A 19582-nucleotide genomic window follows, 5' to 3' on the forward strand; every position below is an offset into this window, starting at 1 on the left:
GATTATGGATAGGGCAGGCAGGTGTGTGTTTGTTTGTTTGTTTTAGAGGAAGATGTGTAGGAAAGCTTGAAGAGCCAAGGGATGTTTACCCAAGGGATGCTGGTTTTGGCCTAACACCCTTTCCCAGGAGTTGAGAGAGCCCAAGCGTTGGGAGCTGTACTGATTACACTCGGCTAAAGCAACATGGGAGTGATTGTAGACCACACACTGAGGACAGTGTGCCTGATAGGGCTTTGGGAAGGTGCCTGTAGACGCCTTCCTCACCTCACCAAAAGACAGAACATAGCTAAGGAAGGTGCCCCTGTTTTATCCAAGCAGGTAGATAGAATAAACATGAATCGGGTTGCCATATACTGGAATATTACGCCAAGCAATGAGGTGTCTCCTGACTTTTTAAAGATGTAAACCTTCAAAAAAATCAAAGGAGCTATCATTTCGTTTACGTGAAATAGCTTTTAGAATATATTCTCTCATGAAGTGGTATAGATGGAAAATACTGGTAGGTTCAAGAAGGCAGAGAGAATTTCAGTTAGCAGATAGATCCAATAAGACCGATTATGAAAAATGAAAATATTTGGAGGAAGATGCACTTTTGCCCCTTTTCAAGGTTGATTTTCACAATGGGGGTCTCCCGGTTTTCCTTACTTCATTGTCAGGAGCAAATTAATGGGCTGAGTAGACTAATGGCCGGGTCCAGAGTCGAAAGTGTCATGTGGCTGCTTTATAGATTCTAGAGATTTTGTAATGAAATAGGCTTGCATTGCTGTGTTAAATGACACAAATGGGACCTTCTTTTTTTTTTTTTTTTAAGCTTCTCTGTATTTTAGAGAGCGAGGGAGCGAGCATGCACATGGAGCAGGGGGAGGGGCAGAGGGAGAGAACATCTCGAGCAGACTCCCTACTAAGTGTGGAGCCCCCTGGGAGCTCGATCTCAGGACCCTGAGATCATGACCTGAGCAGAAACCAGGAGTCCGACACTTAACTGACTATGCCACCCAGGTGCCCCTGTATACATTATTTTTAAGTTTGTGTATTTTTATTGAATATTATATTATTTGATGGGCACAGAATGAGGATAGTCTAATTTCTCCTTGCATTAATGATTTTTCTGCAATAATTTGGTATCTGTGTGGACTCATTAAACTCTTTCATTTGTTGGAAAGCCGCTATGTACAGTAAAGGCACATTTTTTTTCTTTGTGTCAACAGTAGTTTGCTAAAGAACAGAAACAAAATATTCTTCTGGTTTTAAAACGGTACTTTGCCATTCTGTCAATTTATTCAAGGCTTTCTCTTCATTTTTACCCTTTTTTGTCTTCTCTTTGAGTCATTTACATGCTTATTAGCACAGAGAGAACACAAAAAGTCAGGAGTGATTGAATGCAAATCAATTTTCCCAACTGTCAGCCAGCCAGTTGAGTCAAGTTATAATTACGGGATAAGATAAAATGAAGGTAACGGAGCGGGGGGATGGAGTGCAATAAAATTCTGTTTATTCATTTGCAGATAATCTAAATGATTTGCATAATAGTTGAGTTGGCTATAATGAAAAACACTTGTTAACGAGGTGAACTAATCATAGTATATATACAGACCTGTTTATTTTGTCATTGAAAAAATATATAAATTCTTCATAGGTTTAAAAAAAATAGTTCCTGAGTTTACATGAATAGCTAAATAGACTTGGAAAAGGGAAGGACGTTGACATTTAAAAAGGTTTCCTCCCTGGGGCGCCTGGCTGGCTCAGTGGGTAGAGCACGTGGTACCTGATCTCCGGTTGTAAGTTCGAGTCCTGTGTTGGATGTCGAGCTTACTTAAACATCAAGTTTTTTAAAAAGTACAGAAAAATTAAATGGTTTCCTCCCTAGACACAAACTCGAAAGAGGAGAGAAAATGAGTTTTATTTTTCCTCGGTGTTTTCTGTGTTGGATTTAAATACCTTTAAAATCTCACTTACTAGCAAGTTGTTCCTAAATTTAAAGCTGAGATCCGAAAATTCATCCTGAAAGTGGTAGCTTTCCTCATGTGCTGCCATTTTGGCTTGGAAGGCATACACGTCAGATCAGTCTCTTTGTATTATTCAGCTGGTTATCCCTCACGAGAACCACAGAAACTTCTGGCTTTGTAGTTCTCACGGCTCTCTCCTAGGTTCTGTGGAGGATACTCAGATGAATTAGATATGGTCCCGTGACAGTGTCTTACTGATGTTGTTCTGGGTTGTTGTTGTTGTTGTTGTTGTTTTTTTTTGTAATTTGATTCTTATTCACTTGAAGTTGAACCTGCCAACTCCTTTCCCCAAAGTAAAAGACCTGAGGTACTAATTCCTCCTCCGAAATTGGAAGCAACAGCTCAGAAATGCAAAACTCCTTATCCAATTACATTGCCGGCTCTCCAAGCCAGTCATGCTCAGCATCATCCGGGCAATGAGAAGGCAAGATCTCACTTTGGTAAAAATGATAGCATAGTTTGAGTAAGCTTTAGCAAATCCTAAAATGCAAAGTCCGTCCGAGGAAGGGAAACGTGGTGGGGGAATGTCTTGTGTTTGTTAAGTTCAGTGCACATCGGTTTATGTGTGTCATGGTTAAGACTGGTTCTGGGGGCACCTGGGTGGCTCAGTTGGTTAAGCATCTGCCTCTGACTCAGGTTGTGATCCCAGGGTTCTGAGATGGAGCCCCACATGGGCTCCCTGCTAAGCAGGGAACCTGCTTCTCCCTCTTCCTCTCCCTCTCCCCCTGTGTGTGCTCTCTCTCTCTGTCAAATAGGTGAATAAATAAAATCTCAAAAAAAAAAAAAAGACTGGTTCTGGGCTCCATTGGATAATAGGTTTGAATCCTATTTCACTACTGTGTGACACGGGACCTACCTGAGCCCCAATTCCCTCATCTGTAAAATGGGCATCATAAAAAACCCTCTCCTTGGCAGGGTTTTGGAAAGAATCCAGTGAGATAACAAGATATAAAAGGTTGAACTTGGTATATGGTCGTGCTCAGTGTAAGTGGTAGAGAAAGTATAAGGCACAGTTCCCCCTTCTAGGAGTTTATGATCTCGCAGAGGAGAAACCTATGCAAAGCCCCCACAAAGCAGTTCCGTGGTGTCTGTGAGTAAATGCCACCAGTAGTAGGTAAAGACAGTCAGGGCTGTAGGCAAGAGAGGTTGGAGATTGGAATCCCATGAGCCAAGGTGTGGATTAGGAATGAGCGTGACACGATGGGCTCATGAAAAGTAGCATTTCCCCCTTTGTTGTTGGCTTTAAGAAAAGTTGGTGTCTTGAAGGCAATTTGTGGGTTTTTTGTGCCAAGATTGGCCCTGAAAAACAATCTTTATGAAAATATGGTCGTGTCTGTTTTGCCAAGTTGGGTTGTGCTAACTGGAAAGATAGCCATCCCTCCCCCAGCATAGTTGTCAGATTCTATTAATTCAAAGCTTCTTTGGTACTTGGGAGTTCCTTTGGGGAAAGAGGGGAAGAAAAGAACTGGTGAAAGGTAATCAAGGGATTTAGAGAAGACAAGGTCATAAAAAAGTCAAATATTCTTTATTCGAGCCTTATGAACACGTTTCTTACAGATAGGTTTCCTTTGTTCTGTGCCTTGTGGGGCCCTCTCGAAATCCCTAGTCTGCAGTTGTGGCTCACCTGTCACTTCTCTTCATCCTCGTCCGGCCACTGTTGACAGTCACCTACTCTCTGCTGTTCCAGAGTTTTATCAACAAAAGCAGAAGACAAGATGAAACGGTCAGAGACCGCATGTACCCACACAGGGAGATTTTTCTGATTGACACGAATGTGAATGTACAGGCTTATGCCCGTGAGTGTGCAAAAACACTTGCGCGGTCCCTTTGTTGGAAGATGTGGCTGTCAGAGGGTGTGAGGGGGGCACAGAAGCCAGGGTGGGGTTGAAGTTACAATAGCGTCTGGGATCAGCTTGAATGTTTTGGGTTTTACCTCCCTCCCCCATTAAACCGGGAACTTGTCAAAGGCAGGGGCTGGTTCTCTGTCATTTCTGCGTCACCAGGTGCTGGCACGGGGCCTGGACCTCAGCAGGGACTCGAGAAGTGTGCCACAGAGCGCACACTCACTCGGTTTCCTGCATTGCCGGAAGTGGCACGCCCCCGGTGGCCATTTTGAGTGTCAAGTGGGATTGTAAGATAACTGTCCGCAGTTATCCTCCACCCTCGGCTCCACGTGTCTGTAACCAAAGGGGAGCCGGCGGTCTGGGAGAGGGGTTCTGGAGCTGGGAGGAACGCTGGGAAGGAGAGATTCATTGAGTAACCCCCCCTCTCTTTGAGGATGTTACTTCTTTCCGAAGATTGTTGTTGTTTTCAAAAAGAATATGGTCCAATGCCATTGCAGCAGTAGTCCGAACGCAATGCTGTGGAAATGGGCTTCTGACTTTTGGGCTGTCATTCTGTTTCCTAAACCACTTGTTGCCATGCTCCCTCTTGCACTGAAACTTACCTCGGAGAGGGGGATGGTTGTGGTGGTAGAGGTTTTTGAAAGAGCGCTGGGCTCCACGGTGAAGCTTGCCCCCGGCTTTCTGGTCTCCCTCCCAGTGTGCTATAGGAGGGATTCTGTGAAGCCAGTGTTCACTTTTAGACTTGCAGAAGAGACATTCTTAGAATTCTTCAGGAGAACTAGTTTCTAAAGTAAAAGATTTACCAGTAAACTAATGACCTTTGATGTCCTGTCTAAAGCAGAAAGCAGCCAGGCTGATTCCTCATCGTTGCAGAGAAATATCTTGGGATCATTATTGCTTTTTAAATACAGTTGAAATTACGTGGTTAAGTTTCTAATGATAATATAAATAGGCTTGCTAGTAATGTGAGCTTTTGAATACATGAGTGGTTGTATTTACAGAGGACAGACTGGTGGTTGCAGAGGGGAGGTAGGGAGAGGTCGGTGAAATAGTAAAGGTTAAGAGTACATACTCCCAGTTATGGAATAAATAAGTCTTGGCGATCAAAGGTACAGAATAGGGAATATCATCCATAATATTGTAGTAACATTATGCAGTGACAGATGGTGACTCCTCTGCGTCATGTATAGCATTGTTGAATCACTATGTTGTACACCTGAAACTAATAGAACATTGTATGTTAATTACACTTCAATTACAAAAAAAAATACACCAGTGGTTGGGTGGTTGAATATATACATGTGCATACATATTTACATATTTTAGAATTACAAGCGTGGTTTTATAAAAATATATATACAGCTAAGATGATGAAAGATCAGTCCTCTTGGATAGCAGATGTGGAGAAAACACCACAAAATCATAAAATCTAAATATTCGATGCTGTCAGTGATTCCCAGTTAGGATCCGTTGTTTCTTCTCTTTGGACCAAGAAGTAGACCATAACTGGATCTGTACTGATGAATTTCCTTTTTCAGCTTGTCCTTTCTCTCTCTGTTAGAAATCAAAACGTCATCTCTTTTTCCCTTTCATTTCTTCACTCTTCATTTCTTTACAGTTTTAGGGTTTACGAGTCTATTTAGATTTGGTCCTAAGTAAGCCTGGAAGAGTGTCCTGTGTCCCACACCATAGTACAAAGATTGATATTTTAAATTTTATTTTCTTGGTGGGGCACCAATAAATGGTGGCTCAGTTGGTGGAGAATGTGACTCGATCTCGGGGCCGTGAGTTTGAGCCCCACTTTGGGGGTAGAGTTTCCTTTAAAAAAACAGAAAAAATATTTTATTAGAGATTGGAAAATTACCGATTAGGGCACCTGGGTGGCTCAGTCGGTTAAGCGTCCCAGAGTCCCAGAGTCCTGGAATCGAGCCCTGCATCGGGCTCCCTGCTCAGCAGGGAGTCTGCTTCTCCCTCTGCCCCTCGCCCTGCTCCTGTTCTCTCTCTCTCTCAAATAAATAAATAAAATCTTTAAAAAAAGGTTTAGGAAAATACTGATTTATTTTCCTTTATGGGGAAGTGATATATAGCTTACTGTTTCAATAAATACATTTCAATGAAGAAGAGATTTGATTGGAAGAAAAATACGAAGCATATGAGTGCAGAAGGTACGGCAAAGTCTTGAGGATTGTATGTGAATAAGCTGAGTCTGGAAAACACTGCTAAAAAGAGAATCAGGAGTTGGATTACCTGGATTCAAATCCCGGTTCTCCTCCTAGATGGTGGACAGCTGAACTTCATCAGGCCTCTGAGCCTGTTTCTTCAGTAGGAAGTTGAAATGATGGCGTTTTCCTTGTCTACTTGGCAGGTTATAGTAAGACACAAGGTAGCATGCGTATTGAAAATGTTTCCTGGGGCACCTGGGTGGCTCAGTGGGTTAAGCCTCTGCCTTTGGCTCAGGTCATGATCCCAGGGTCCTGGGATCGAGCCCCGAATCGGGCTGTCTGCTCAGCGGGGAGCCTGTTTCCTCCTCTCTCTCTCTCTCTCTGCCTGCCTCTCTGCCTACTTGTGATCTCTGTCTGTCAAATAAATAAATAAAATCTTTAGAAAAAAAAAAAGGAAATGTTTTCTGAAGGCCGCAAAGTGATCTTCAAGTGAAACGATAAGATAAAAAAATTAATAATAAATCACTAGCAAGTTACTTCAAGAGAGCCTCCGAATCCATGAGCAAGAACATTCAAAGACAGACCGTTTGGGGGCTTTTTTTTTTTCTTTATGGTAAAAACCGAGTAGGTTCCAAATTTAGGTTGACGGTTTTCCTGTCACTACTTATGAGGAGAAGGCAGAAACATATGCTTGCTTTTCTCCAGATTGTAGAAAAGCTTTTGCCTTTTACTGAACGCTGCTACGGAGCCACAAAGAGGTAACCCAGTGGGACCTTCCTATAACTTGAATGTTTATGAAGTACCATTTGTTATCACAGAGTTCTTTTTTTTTTTTAAGATTTCATTTATTTATTTGACAGACAAAGATCACAAGGAGGCAGAGAGGCAGGCAGAGAGAGAGGAGGGAGCAGGCTCCCTGCTGAGCAGAGAGCCCAATGCGGGGCTCGATCCCAGGACCCCGGGATCATGACCTGAGCCGAAGGCAGAGGCTTTAACCCACTGAGCCACCCAGGCCCCCCAGCACAGAGTTCTTTACTGAGGAAAAAGCACCTTCTTCGGCCAGTCGGGGCACAAAGTGGCAGGAGGGAAAAATTGCGAACCTGGGAGAGAGATCCTTTTTGTGTGTGAGGGAAGCTTATTAAGGGAAACCCTGTCTGTGAGTCTCGTAGTCCAGTGGGAAAGTTGAATAGCAAAGTTAGACAAGAGACGTGTTCTGGACCACAGGGCAGAGCCACCATGAAATCGTGATGATTCTAAGTGTCAAAGGTTTTCCTTGTCTCTGATGCCAAGAGAGTTACCAATGAATTCTACTGGAAGAGAAACTTAGGGTGTGGTTGTTGGGGTGCTGACTCCTAATATAGCCTTTTTCCTCTACTTCCAGTTTGAATTGTGCTTTTAAGGCCTGTGAGGACTGGGATTGGAGGGGACTGGGTTGGGGGAGGGTTAGTCCTTCCTCTTTTTATTCTGAAGCAGATGAAGCCTGACTTAACAGGCCTAGATCTGCCATTAGGGTAAGTTTTGTGGGACAGCCACCCCAACTTTTTCTACAATCGAGCTACTTCTGACAAGGGAAGTAAGTGTGAAGACCCAGAATTTTTAGTTTATTATTTTTTTTCAAGATTTTTATTTATGTATTTGAGAGAGAGAGCGTGCACACAAGCAGGGGGAGCGGCAGGCAGAGGGAGAGGGGGAAGCAGACTTGGAGCCCAATGTGGGGCTTGATCCCAGGACTCTGGGATCGTGACCTGAGCCAAAGGCAGATGCTTAACCGACTGAGCCACCCAGGTGCCCGCAGAATGCTTAGTTTAGTCAGTCTTTTTTTTTTTTTTTTAGATTTTATTTATTTATTTGACACACACAGAGGGAGAGAGAAAGAGATCACACGTAGGCAAAGAGGCAGGCGGGGGGGGGGGGGAGGAAGCAGGCTCCCTGCTGAGCAGAGACCCCCCCGACACAGGACTCGACCCCAGGACCCTGGGATCATGACCTGAGCCGAAGGCAGAGGCTTAACCCACTGAGCCACCCAGGCACCATTAGTTTTGTCAGTTATAAATGAAAAGTGAAACCTTGTTTTCTAGAACATGAATACAAGGCTTTCAAAACATAGGGAGAGCTGAGGGTTTGTTTTTTGGAAGGCTTATATTCTGCTGTATGTTTGAACAAGTGATTCATTTGGACATAGGCTTTTTCCAGCTTAATTTGACAACCACATTAGGAAGCTGAAGGCAGATGTTTTTTTTCTTTTTCAAAGTTACTTGGAGCAGGTATTTGTGAAATTATTGTAGAGAGAGATTAACAGATGCTAACTCAACAGGTTAAACATTGAAATTTGAGGACTGTTTTTTGCAATCTGCATTGAGAGGATAGTTGGCACCAAAAGCAAGACTTGGAAATTGTTTTCAGTGCCTAAGGCTTGCCTTCTTAGATGGGCTTTACTTGACAAGGGGCTCAAACTTTACTATCAGGAAACCTCTGAGTTCCCCGAATAGGAATTGTTTCTTCTGTTTCAACTCATTTTGTATTCACAGACATGATAGGGGATGATCAGCTGGATTTGATCTTGTGGGTCCACAAATTCAAATTTAAGCCTTGAAGTATATCTTCCTTAGGATTCCCCCCCTCCCCCAGGTTTATTAAGGTATAGTTGAAAAAGAAAGTTGTACATATTTAAAGTGTACACTGTGATAATTTAATATATGTATACACCGTGAAATGACTACCACAGTCAAGTTAATGAACACATTTATCACCGTGCATACTTTATTTTTTTGATGAGGATGCTTAAGCGCTATTGTCTTAGTAAATTTCAAGTACATAATGTGGACTTAGTAACTGTAGTCATCATGTTCTGCGTTAGCTCTCCGGAATTTACTCATCTGGTAACTGAAGTTTGTGCCTTTTGACCAATCGCTCCCCATTTCCCTCATCTCCCACCCCCAGCAAGCGCCGCTCTACTTTTTTTAGATTTCACGTATAAATGATACCATACGGTATTTGTGTGTGTGTGTGTGTGTGTGTGTGTGTGTGTGTGTAGAGTACATGAAAACCCAGGTACTCATCACCTATCTTCAGCTTCAACGATTATCAAGTCTTTGTCCTCCTTTCTGGCTCTACCCCAATGGGAGGTTTTTAAACATTTTTTAAAATTTTTAAATTTTTTAAAAGATTTTATTTATTTATTTGACAGACAGAGATCACAAGTAGGCAGAGAGGCAGAGAGAGGGGGAAGCAGGCTCCCTGCTGAGCAGAGAGCCCGATGCGGGGCTCAATCCCAGGACCCTGAGACCATGACCTGAGCCAAAGGCAGAGGCTTAACCCACTGAGCCACCCAGGTGCCCCTTAAATTTTTTAATTATTTTAAATTGAAGTACAGTTGACACACAACGTGTTAGTTTGAGGTGCACAACATAGTGTTTTGACATTTATACACATTATGAAGTGCTCGCCGTGGTAAGTGTAGTTACCATCTGTTAAAAACAAACTTATTATAGTAGCATTGACTCTATTGCCTGTGCTGTAATTGACTTATTTTATATTTTATAATATATATAAAATATATATTACATATACTATATTTTGACTTATTTTATAACTGGAAGTTTGTACCTCTTAATCCCCTTCATCTGCTTTTACCCATCCCCCTACCTTCCTCCCCTCTGGCCACCACCAGTTTGTTCTCCGTATTTAGGAATTTGTTTTTGTTTTGTTTTTTAGATTGCACATAGAAATGAAATCATATGGTATTTGTCTTTCTCTGACTTATTTCACTCAGCATCATACACTCTAGACGCATATGTGTCGTGGCAAGTGGCAAGATTTCATTCTTTAATGGTTGAGTAATATTCCTCTGGGTATGTGTGTTTACGTGTGTGAGAGAACGAGAGAGAGAGAGAGAGAGAGAGAGAGATCTTTATCCATGATACCCTGAGGTTTTTGTCTTTCTCTGTCTGGCTTATTTGACTTATAATGCCCTTCAGGTCCAACCATGTTGTTGCAAATGGCAGGATGTTCTTTCTAATGACTGAACAATATTTTTTTTAAGATTTTATTTATTTGACAGACAGAAATCACAAGTAGGCAGAGAGACAGTCAGAGAGAGAGGAAGGGAAGCAGGCTCCCCGCTGAGCAGAGAGCCCGATGCGGGGCTCGATCCCAGGACCCTAGGACAATGACCTGAACCGAAGGCAGAGGCTTTAACCCACTGAGCCACCCAGGTCCCCCAATATTTCAATATATGTATATACCACATTTTCTTTATCCATTCATCTATTGAGAGACCCTTAAGTTTTTTCTCTGTTTTGGCTCTTGTGAATAATATTGCTAGAAACATGGGAATGCAGATACCTCTTTGAGATACTGATTTTGTTTTCTTTGGCTATATACCCAGAAGTGGGATTGCTAGATCATATGGCAGGTCCATTTTTTTTTTTAAAGATTTTATTTATTTGTCAGAGAGAGAGGGAGAGAGAGCGAGCGAGCACAGGCAGACAGAGTGGCAGGCAGAGGCAGAGGGAGAAGCAGGCTCCCTGCCGAGCAAGGAGCCCGATGTGGGACTCGATCCCAGGCCGCTGGGATCATGACCTGAGCTGAAGGCAGCCGCCCAACCAACTGAGCCACCCAGGCATCCCGGCAGGTCCATTTTTAATTTCATGAGGAACTTCCTTACTTCTTTTTAGGGTCTTTTAGATTTGTTGAATACTGATGTTTATTGGTCAGAGTGGTTTAATCTAAGTAATCTTAGAGAGGAAACTCTGAAATGCTCTTCGGATATGGCACTGGGATATAGCAGTGACTTAATTGTGAACCATGTATAAAAACTTCTCATTTATGGCAGCATTATCTCCAATAGCTGAATTATGGAAGCAGTCCAAGGTCCATCGACAGATGAATGGATAAAGAAGATGGGGATGAATGTACACAATGGAATATTACTCGGCCATCAAAAAGAAAGAAATCTTGCCATTTGCAATGATACGGATGGACCTAGAGTGTATTATGCTAAGTGAAATAAGTCAGTCAGAGAAAGACAAATACCATATGATTTCACTCACATGCGGAATTTAAGAAACAAATCAATCGAGCCAAGGGGGAAAAAAAGAGAGACACACAAGCCAAGACTCAGACCCTTAACTCTAGGGAACACAAGGAGGGAAGAGGGGTGGGGGGATGGGGAAAATAGGGAACAGGGACTAAGGAGGGCATCACCTGTGCTGAGTACTAGGTGTTGTATGGAAGTGTTGAACCACTATATTGTACACCTGAAACTAATATTACACTGTATGTTGCCTAACTGAAATTTAAATAAAAACTAAAAAAAAAAAAAAAACCCTGTTAACAAAGGATTGTGTGGATATGCCATACTGGAGACTGCCTCAAATACTGTGTACGCAAATACAATTCCATTTCCATTATGATACTAAGTTTCAGTGTATGTTGTATTCAGGTTTACTTTCTGTTGTTTTTTAATAAAAATTTTAAGTAATTTTAATTTGATTTAGTAAAACACTGTTATCAGGAAGCATTAATATACACCCACCTTGGTTTGGAATAGTGTATTGGGACGTAGCTCCAATGAATCTAAATATCTCAGGGTTTATCCAACAAGTAACAATGGGATGGCCACCGTGTGCCAAGTGCCATTGCTGGGGCTGGGGTTAGAACAGCGACCAAATAAAGGGAAATCTCCACCATCAGATAAGCAGAGAGGTAAAGTAGGTGTTATATCACATGGTGCTAATAAGTTCAGTGAAAGAAAAAAATGATAGGAAGGTGGGTGGTGGGATCCTCTTCCAAGTTCAGTGTCTTGCATATTCCTATCTCTGTGTATCTCTGAGGGAGAGGAGAGGCTGTGTGAGGTAGAAAGAACAGAGCCTTTGTAGTCACAGACCTTGGTTTGAATTGTAGCTCGGAAGGCAGACAAGTTACGTAGTGTTGAGTGCAGAGTTTCCTCATCTGTCCAATGGTGACAAAGATTAAGCCTGTTTCTATTTTTTTATTCATTCTTTCATTCATGCTCGCTCTATAGACTGAGCCAGCCAGGCGCCCCAGATCAAGCCTATTTCCTAGGGTGGTTATGAGGCTTACATGAGAAAATACAGAGAAAGCGCTTGGCACAGTGTCTGGCACACTTGTAGAAAGGGCTTGGTAAATGCTCACTCTTGTTACTCTTATTAACAAATCATAGCCTGGATTTCTCCCGACACCGACCCTGCTCCTTGTAACCTTAGCCTCAGGCTGGGGCCCTCCTCTCAGTGGCCAGGTCCCCCAGAAGTCTGGCAGGGATCCCCTGACTTTGTCACCTAGGACCCCACCCTTTCACGCCTGCCCAGAGGCTTGAGCACCTCCAGTAGCCACGCTCGGCCAGGCCCGGGCCTGCGCCAGGCACACAAATGTCCATACTTTGTCCTCTTTGGTTACCCAGTGAACAGAGCCAGTTCCCTAAAAATCAACCGACAGGCTTCCAGACAGACCACTCTTTGTTTTACCTTACATTTTTGCAGGGCACATGGCAAAGCAGGGTACAGGGAGAGCTCTCCAGACCCCCTGGGCTTTAGCGGAGAGATCTGCGTGTGTGTCCGTATGTGTTTGGCGTCTGTGCTTTTTGTTTATGAAGGATGTTTCTCGTGAAAGCGTCCGAAGTGCTCACTGCCATCAGAAGTCCCTTCTGTCTTTCACACATGGACAGGAATTTATGCCTCATGAGTCTGACCATATTAACTTTGTTTTTGTCTCTCATTAAGGAAAAGACCAAAATTGTTGAGCCCTTGGACTACGAGAATGTTATCACCCAAAGGAAAACCCAGATTTACAGCGACCCCCTCAGAGACCTACTTATGTTTCCAATGGAGGATATCTCTGTGAGTTCACAAATGCTGCTTTCAAGGAAAACGCTCATGCTTTCCAGGCTGGTTCTTAACGGCAAGAATGTTCCTTGTCTTCTAGATCTCGGTGATAAGTCGTCAGCGCAGAACAGTGCAGTCCACTGTACCAGAAGATGCCGAGAAAAGGGCCCAAAGTTTGTTTGTCAAAGAGGTAAGACCCTGAGAGGCCACAGAGGGACATTATTATAGTAAAAAAAATGTTCTTCCTTTAGCATAAACAAGAAATAAAATGACTAACTTAGCGGACCTCCGTGACTAGTCTAGATGATGGGGCAGAGAGGAGAGAGTTTAACCGCTGTGACGAACAGCATGGGTTCTTAGTTTCTCTCTTTTGGATTTGAATCTTCTCTGAATTTGGAGTCAGAGTGTTCCAAAGTATGTATGCATTGGGATTTTTTGCTCCCAATTGGTTTAGCGAGACCATGTTAATCCCCAAAGGATGATCCCAGTACAAGTATTTTCCAAATGATTTTTACAAAGTCTGTCACCTTCCTTTACCAGACTTTTAACAAACTGGATAGATGTATGCTTGCTTGATGTTTCAAATTAAAAATTCCTATTTTCTTTCAGTGTATTAAAACCTATAGCACAGATTGGCACGTGGTAAACTACAAGTATGAAGACTTCTCTGGAGACTTTCGAATGTTGCCATGGTAAGTGTAGAATTCAGGGGAAGCCTTTGAGAGGAGAGTTACTCAACATTTTACCTTTTTCTAACAACTTATGAAGCTTCTCAGAGATAATTTATAATAAAGCAAGGCCTTAAAGTGACCAGCTTGTTTGGTAAATGTATTTTGGCCAATTGAATATGTTTTCACTTTACGCATTGAAATTCTTTCTAAAATGTATGCGTTTGCTTTTTGGCTTCAATGCAGCTATATTGACCATAAAATCTTTTAATTCTGGATAATGTAGTGAGCACTTTCCAGTGGTGTCCAGGAAAATGCTAGAAGTGGGGCACCTGGGTGGCTCAGGCGATTACGCATCTGACTTCAGCTCAGGTCATGATCTCGGGGTCCTGGGATTGAGCCTTGTGTTGGGCTCCCTGCTTGATGGGGAGTCTGCTTGTCCCTCTGCCCCTACCCTTGCTCATGCTCTCTCTTTCTCTCTCTCCCAAATAAGTAAATAAAATCTTAAAAAACAAAGAAAATACTAGAAGGTACTTGTTTCAGTTCGACAAGCCCAGACATCCCTTGACAAAAGCACATTTCTTTCAGTTGAGTTGACCGACTGATTCCAGTCTTATTTGTTGAGGTTCAACAACCACTTACTATCACTTACTACAACCACATCCAACTGCTTACTTACTAGCTGGATGACCTTGGGCCAGTCACTCAATCTCTTTGAGCCTCCCTGTTCTCCATTTCCTCATCTGTAGTACTACTAACCTCATAGGCCATCTATCATCTGGGAAATGTTTTTGAGAAATAAGACGTTGTGTAGCCTCTTGGAGTTTTCAAAAACAGTTCCCTAGAAGAGAAAACAGGCCTAAAGACGTCCTTTAAAATTGAATCCCAAGATGGGTGACCAGTCCAAGATCATACAGCAAATGGATGGAAGAGCCAGAATTACACTGTGTTGCTTTTTCTTCTGGGGAAAGATAAGCTTCTGCCACCACTAACAACTCCGGCTCACATTCTCTGGCAGTTCTGGGCTGACTTAGTATTTGGCTTAGCTGTAGCTTCGCCACAGGCCGCACACGTAGGAGTCCTCACATAAAAGGTGATGTAAGTTTACTCAGAGAGGAAACTCTTGAGTTTGGAAAGGCGAAAAGAATTTATCCTCCTCACGTCTTGGCGTTTCCTTGGTTGTAAAAGAGAGAAGTCTGTCTATTCATCTTGCTTTTATTTTATTTTATTTTTTTGTCTGTTCTCTTCAGTATCTGAGGTAATTCTCTTGCGTTTTCAGCAAATCTCTGCGACCAGAAAAGATTCCCAGTCACGTATTTGAGATTGACGAGGACTGTGAGAAAGATGAGGTAAAAGTGGGGGCCACCGCGGTGGGGTCCTCAAGGTCGCTTCTGCCGGCACAAAACTCCTTGAGAAAAGCTGAGGGACAGAATTGTTCTCAAGTGATTGGTGGCCGGCTTTCAAGCTAATGAGCGTTTTAAAAAAAATTTTTTTTAAAAATTGTTGCATTTCCAAGTGGAGTTTAGGGAAAATCAAGTGAAGTGGGCTGTGCTTTGTATATGAACATGTTTTCCCACCTGTGGGAGATGCTCGTGGGGCTTGTTTTCTCTGCACTGGGCATGCGGCAGGGTGATTCATCTAGAACCCCCTGTGTAATAGATCCCTCTTGGGACAGACGACCTGGATGTCTGTGCCATTTTGAGGTGCAGTTTGACTGTTTACTTCATGCAGAAGACTCCCAGAAGACAGCCCCTGAGATTCAGTAAATATTGAGCACCTGCTGTGTGCGTGGCACAGAGCCGATTTCAAGTTTCATCAAGCATCTTTGTGGGGTGGGGAGGTTGTGCTTTAATTAGAAAGTGGGGAAGGGCCTTGTTCGTGTCCCCCCAAAAGTTTGATTTGATGGCCGGCTGTTTCACTGACGGTTTTTGTCCTATTTCAGGATTCCTCTTCGCTCTGTTCTCAGAAGGGTGGCGTCATAAAACAAGGCTGGTTGCATAAAGCCAATGTAAATAGCACCATCACGGTTACCATGAAGGTAAGAAGTAGTCATTGTATTATTTCATCATTTTAAGGATATTGTCATGAGTAACCTGTGTGGAAAACATGTTTCTTTAAAAAAATGTTTACAGGGGCATGTGGGTGGCTCAGTCAGTTGGGTGCCTGCCTTCAGCTCAGGTCATGATCCCGGGGTCCTGGGATCGAGTCCTGTGTGTGGCTCCCTGCTCAGTGGGGAGTCTGCTTCTCCCTCTCCCTCTGCCTCTCCACCCCTGCTGCCCCCCCCTCCAGCTCACTCTCTCTCTCTTCCCGCAAATAAATTAAAGAAAATCTTAAAAAAAAATGTTTACAGTGAGCCCTAGCCAAAAAGAAAAAGAAAAAATTCTCTATTGAGATGATTTTCTCACAGATGTATAGAATTTAAAAACTCTGCAACCTCAGGATAAATTTAGGAGTGCAACTTGGTAAAGAAATGTAATTATTCAGAATCAGGAAGTTTACAAAGGAGGCTGTCATTCAGCGACACTTCCATTAAAAATAAAAAAAAAAAATTCAGGAAGGAGGCTGTCAGCTGAATGAAGGTAATGACATTGAAACAAAAGGGCATCACAGGTTCCTATGCGGAGACGGATATACTGAAGAGAAGGATCGGGTAGCCCATTAATTTGGCAAATATTGATTAGGCGCATATTCCGTGCTGGTCACGAGGGGAAAGCTATGGATGTCTAAGATGAGGGTCCCTGAATGCCAGTGGTCTCCAGATGAGATAAGGAACATACCAAATTTCCTACTAGACGAAGTGGTACTTTGGTGTTGTCCGAGAATTACAGAGTTGTGTAGTTCGGCCAAAATATCTGCATATGGGGTTTGTAGGAGATAAAGGTAGAACTGGGGGCAGGGGAGTTGGGGGGATCTCGAATGCCTCGGGCATGAAGCTGACTTTTGTTCCAGAGGCTGTGAAGAGCCATTAAAATCCGAAGGTGAAACTAACGAGCTACTTGGAAGGTTCTGAGCAGAAAGCCGAAGTATTGTTTCTTACCAAATATAACTGTTCTTGCAAATACCCAGTACAAGGTCATGTGGTTTGCCGAGGGTGATTCACACTGCTGTTAAGTACGGAAGGCCATTCTGTTTCTCACATAGCCTGCGAGCAGAAACCATGGGTGTCTACCAAGAGAAGACTCCAATTTTATCTTAATTTAATATTTGGCCCGCTGCTTTCCATTGAGTGGCTATGTCCGGTTCTCGCTTTCATTTCCAAGTCCTGAGAATAATGAATCCAAGTTGTAGGATGCTTTCTGCGTGTCTCTTGCACTTAACCATGGGCTTTAGCCGATGGTGATGAATCCATTCGTCGAGGACCTCATGTGTATGTGCCAGGCACCGTACTGGGTATTTTATAGTCTGTATCTCATTTAGTCCTTGTGGCAGCCCTAGGATAGAGGGGTCCTATTGGTATTCTTGGTTTAAGACGTGGGAAGTGAGGCACAAAGAAATGAATGGTTCACCCAAGGTCACACAGTCCCAGATTCAGACATGGGATCTGAACCTAGCCAGGCTGATGCCCGAGTCTGTGCTCTTCCCTGGCACACAGTCAAGGCTAACTAGCTGAGTGAGTGAGACTCAAGGCTCTATTATAATATATGTCCAGTCAGAATTACCAGGTTCAGCAGGGCGCCTGGGTGGCTCAGTCAGTTAAATGTCTGCCTTTGGCTCCGGTCAAGATCCCATGGTCTGGGGATTGAGTCCCCTGTAGGGCTCCCTGCTCAGTGGAGAGTCTGCGTCTCCCTTTGCCCTTCCCCCTCCCCCTGCTTGTGCTCATTCTCTCTCTCAGATAAATAAATACATAAAATATTAGGGAAAAAAATTCTCAGGTTCAGAAATGCTTGTGCAAAAGAGTATAATTCGGTGCAGATTGCCAGAAAATGGTTCTATGGTTTTTTTTTTTAAAAAGATTTTATTTATTTATTTGACAGAGAGAGAGACAACAAGAGAGGGAAGACAAGCAGGGGGAGTGGGAGAGGGAGAAGCAGGCTTCCTGCTGGGCAGGACCCTGATGTGGGGCTAGAACCCAGGACTCTGGGATCATGACCTGAGCTGAAGGCAGGTGCTTAATGACTGAGCCACCCAGGCACCCTGGTTCTATGGGCTTTGACTCCACTCTCAGCATACTCAAAATATTAAAATGTTTTCTCCATATTTACTGTAGCCCAACACGAATATAATGTATGGAAATCTGGATTCATAGAACAAGACATTGAGGAATTAATACCTTCAGAAAACAATTCACCATGGGATTCTTTTCAATAGTGAATTCCTCTAATGCCTTTAAAATAGAATTTGCTTTGATTACAACTTTTTAGGAGCCCATTTATTATAAGTCAAAACACAGTTGCCTGTAAAAAGTACATGCTTTCCATTTTCCTCCATAGTTTGTGAAACACAGATTGGATGGTGCGGTGGGCAGAATAATCGTCCCCTCAAAGATGGCCATGTCCTAATGCCCAGCACCTGTAAATGTTCCCTTACATGGCCAAGGGGAGTTCAGATGGCTAATCAGCACATTGGGAGAGGAGCCTGGGTTTTCCAGGTGGGCTCAGTGTAATCACAAGGGTCCCTGTCAGTGGAAGGAGGAGGCAGAAGAGGAGAGTCAGGGAAGGAGGTGGGAGGACAGAAGCGGGGTCAGAGAGAGATGCTTCGTTGCTGGCTTTGAAGATGGCGGAAGGAGCCACGGGCCAGGAAATACTGGCAGCCTCCAGAAGCTGGAAAAGGCTAGGAAGTGGCTTCTCCCCTAGAGATTCTAGGAAGGGACGCAGCTCTGCTACAACCTGGATTTTCACCCAGAGAGACCCACATCAGACTTCTGCTCTGTAGAACCGGCAGAGAACGCATTTCGTTTTAAGCCACTGAGTTTGTGGCAATTTGTTCCAATGATGATAGAAAACGAATTCAGTCAAGTAGTGAAAGATTGATTGTTCAGCTGTTGTGTTGTCTATCCCAGAGGTTGCAAACAGCACCACTCACGGGGGCCAGGCAAGAACCATGAATTCATGAAGCGGGTGGTGGGGTCTGAGGCAACTTGGTGACCACATGGGCCAGCTGAAGGGGACAGCTGCCGCCTACCTCCAGCTTATTGTCGCTCTTCCGCTGTGAGCTAGCCTCTTTGCGTTGTTGCCTCCTTTCGTCCCCAGCTGTTCACATTTTGGCCACTTCTTCCCTTTTTTTTTTTTTTTTAGTGAGATACAGCTCAAATAGCATAAAACCACTTACTTTCTTTTCTTTTTAAAACTTCTACCAAACAGTAGGCAAAGAAAGGAAAAGAAGGATAAATCAATGTGATCCTGTGTGCCACACAGCTCTTAAAAAAAAAACAAAACGAGGAGGAATAATGTGAAAAAGGCTATAACGAGATTTGGGAATTGTGCCTGGTCATGGATTTCATTTATCCCAGATCTTCTCCATTTTGGATTTCTGGGAGCTGGATATATGTCCCCTGTTCTCCCTGTTTCACGTCCTAAGCCAGAGCGGTAGTATTCTGTTTCAGGGTTAATCACAGCTGGGATGGGCATGAGAGGAAGAAGGTTCGGCCAGACTCAGTGAAAGGTGTCTGAGGGGTTTTGCCAAGAGGTTTTTGTTTTCCTCTAAGAATTGTGTTTTTTTTTTTAAATTTTTAATTTTTTATTAACTTATAATGTATTATTAGCCCCAGGGGTACAGGTCTGTGAATCGCCAGGTTTATACACTTCACAGCACTCACCATAGCACATACCCTCCCCAATGTCCATAACCCAACCACCCTCTTCCTACCCCCTCCCCCCGACAACCCTCAGTTTGTTTTGAGAGATTAAGAGTCTCTGATGGTTTGTCTCCCTAAGAATTTGTGTTTTAACTATTATTGAGTTCAGCCTCGTGGAGGTTGGTTGAAACTCGCCAAGTTTACGGTGCCATCTCTATGTAAACAGAGGGCCTGTGACTGTAGGGAGAAGGGCCATGGTGGGATGGGGTGGGTGGGGGTGGGGTGGGGGTGGGTGTTGGATGTGCATTTTGTTTGGCCAGCTTCGA

The 19582-nt window shown here is 43.4% G+C and overlaps 1 protein-coding gene across 1 annotated transcript in view; it reads left to right on the forward strand.

Annotated features, from left to right (window-relative positions):
- Window positions 1-19582, forward strand: part of DOCK11 (dedicator of cytokinesis 11) — a 186329-nt gene that overhangs the window by 34544 nt on the left and 132203 nt on the right. Inside the window, exons 2-6 of the mRNA XM_080795085.1 lie at window positions 12753-12869; window positions 12955-13044; window positions 13464-13546; window positions 14802-14871; window positions 15465-15560. Of these exons, the coding sequence (XP_080651211.1) occupies window positions 12753-12869; window positions 12955-13044; window positions 13464-13546; window positions 14802-14871; window positions 15465-15560 (456 nt within the window). The remainder of the gene's footprint in view (window positions 1-12752; window positions 12870-12954; window positions 13045-13463; window positions 13547-14801; window positions 14872-15464; window positions 15561-19582) is intronic.

This window comes from Martes martes (assembly GCF_963455335.1).
Source record: "Martes martes genome assembly, chromosome: X".
NCBI lineage: Eukaryota > Metazoa > Chordata > Mammalia > Carnivora > Mustelidae > Martes > Martes martes.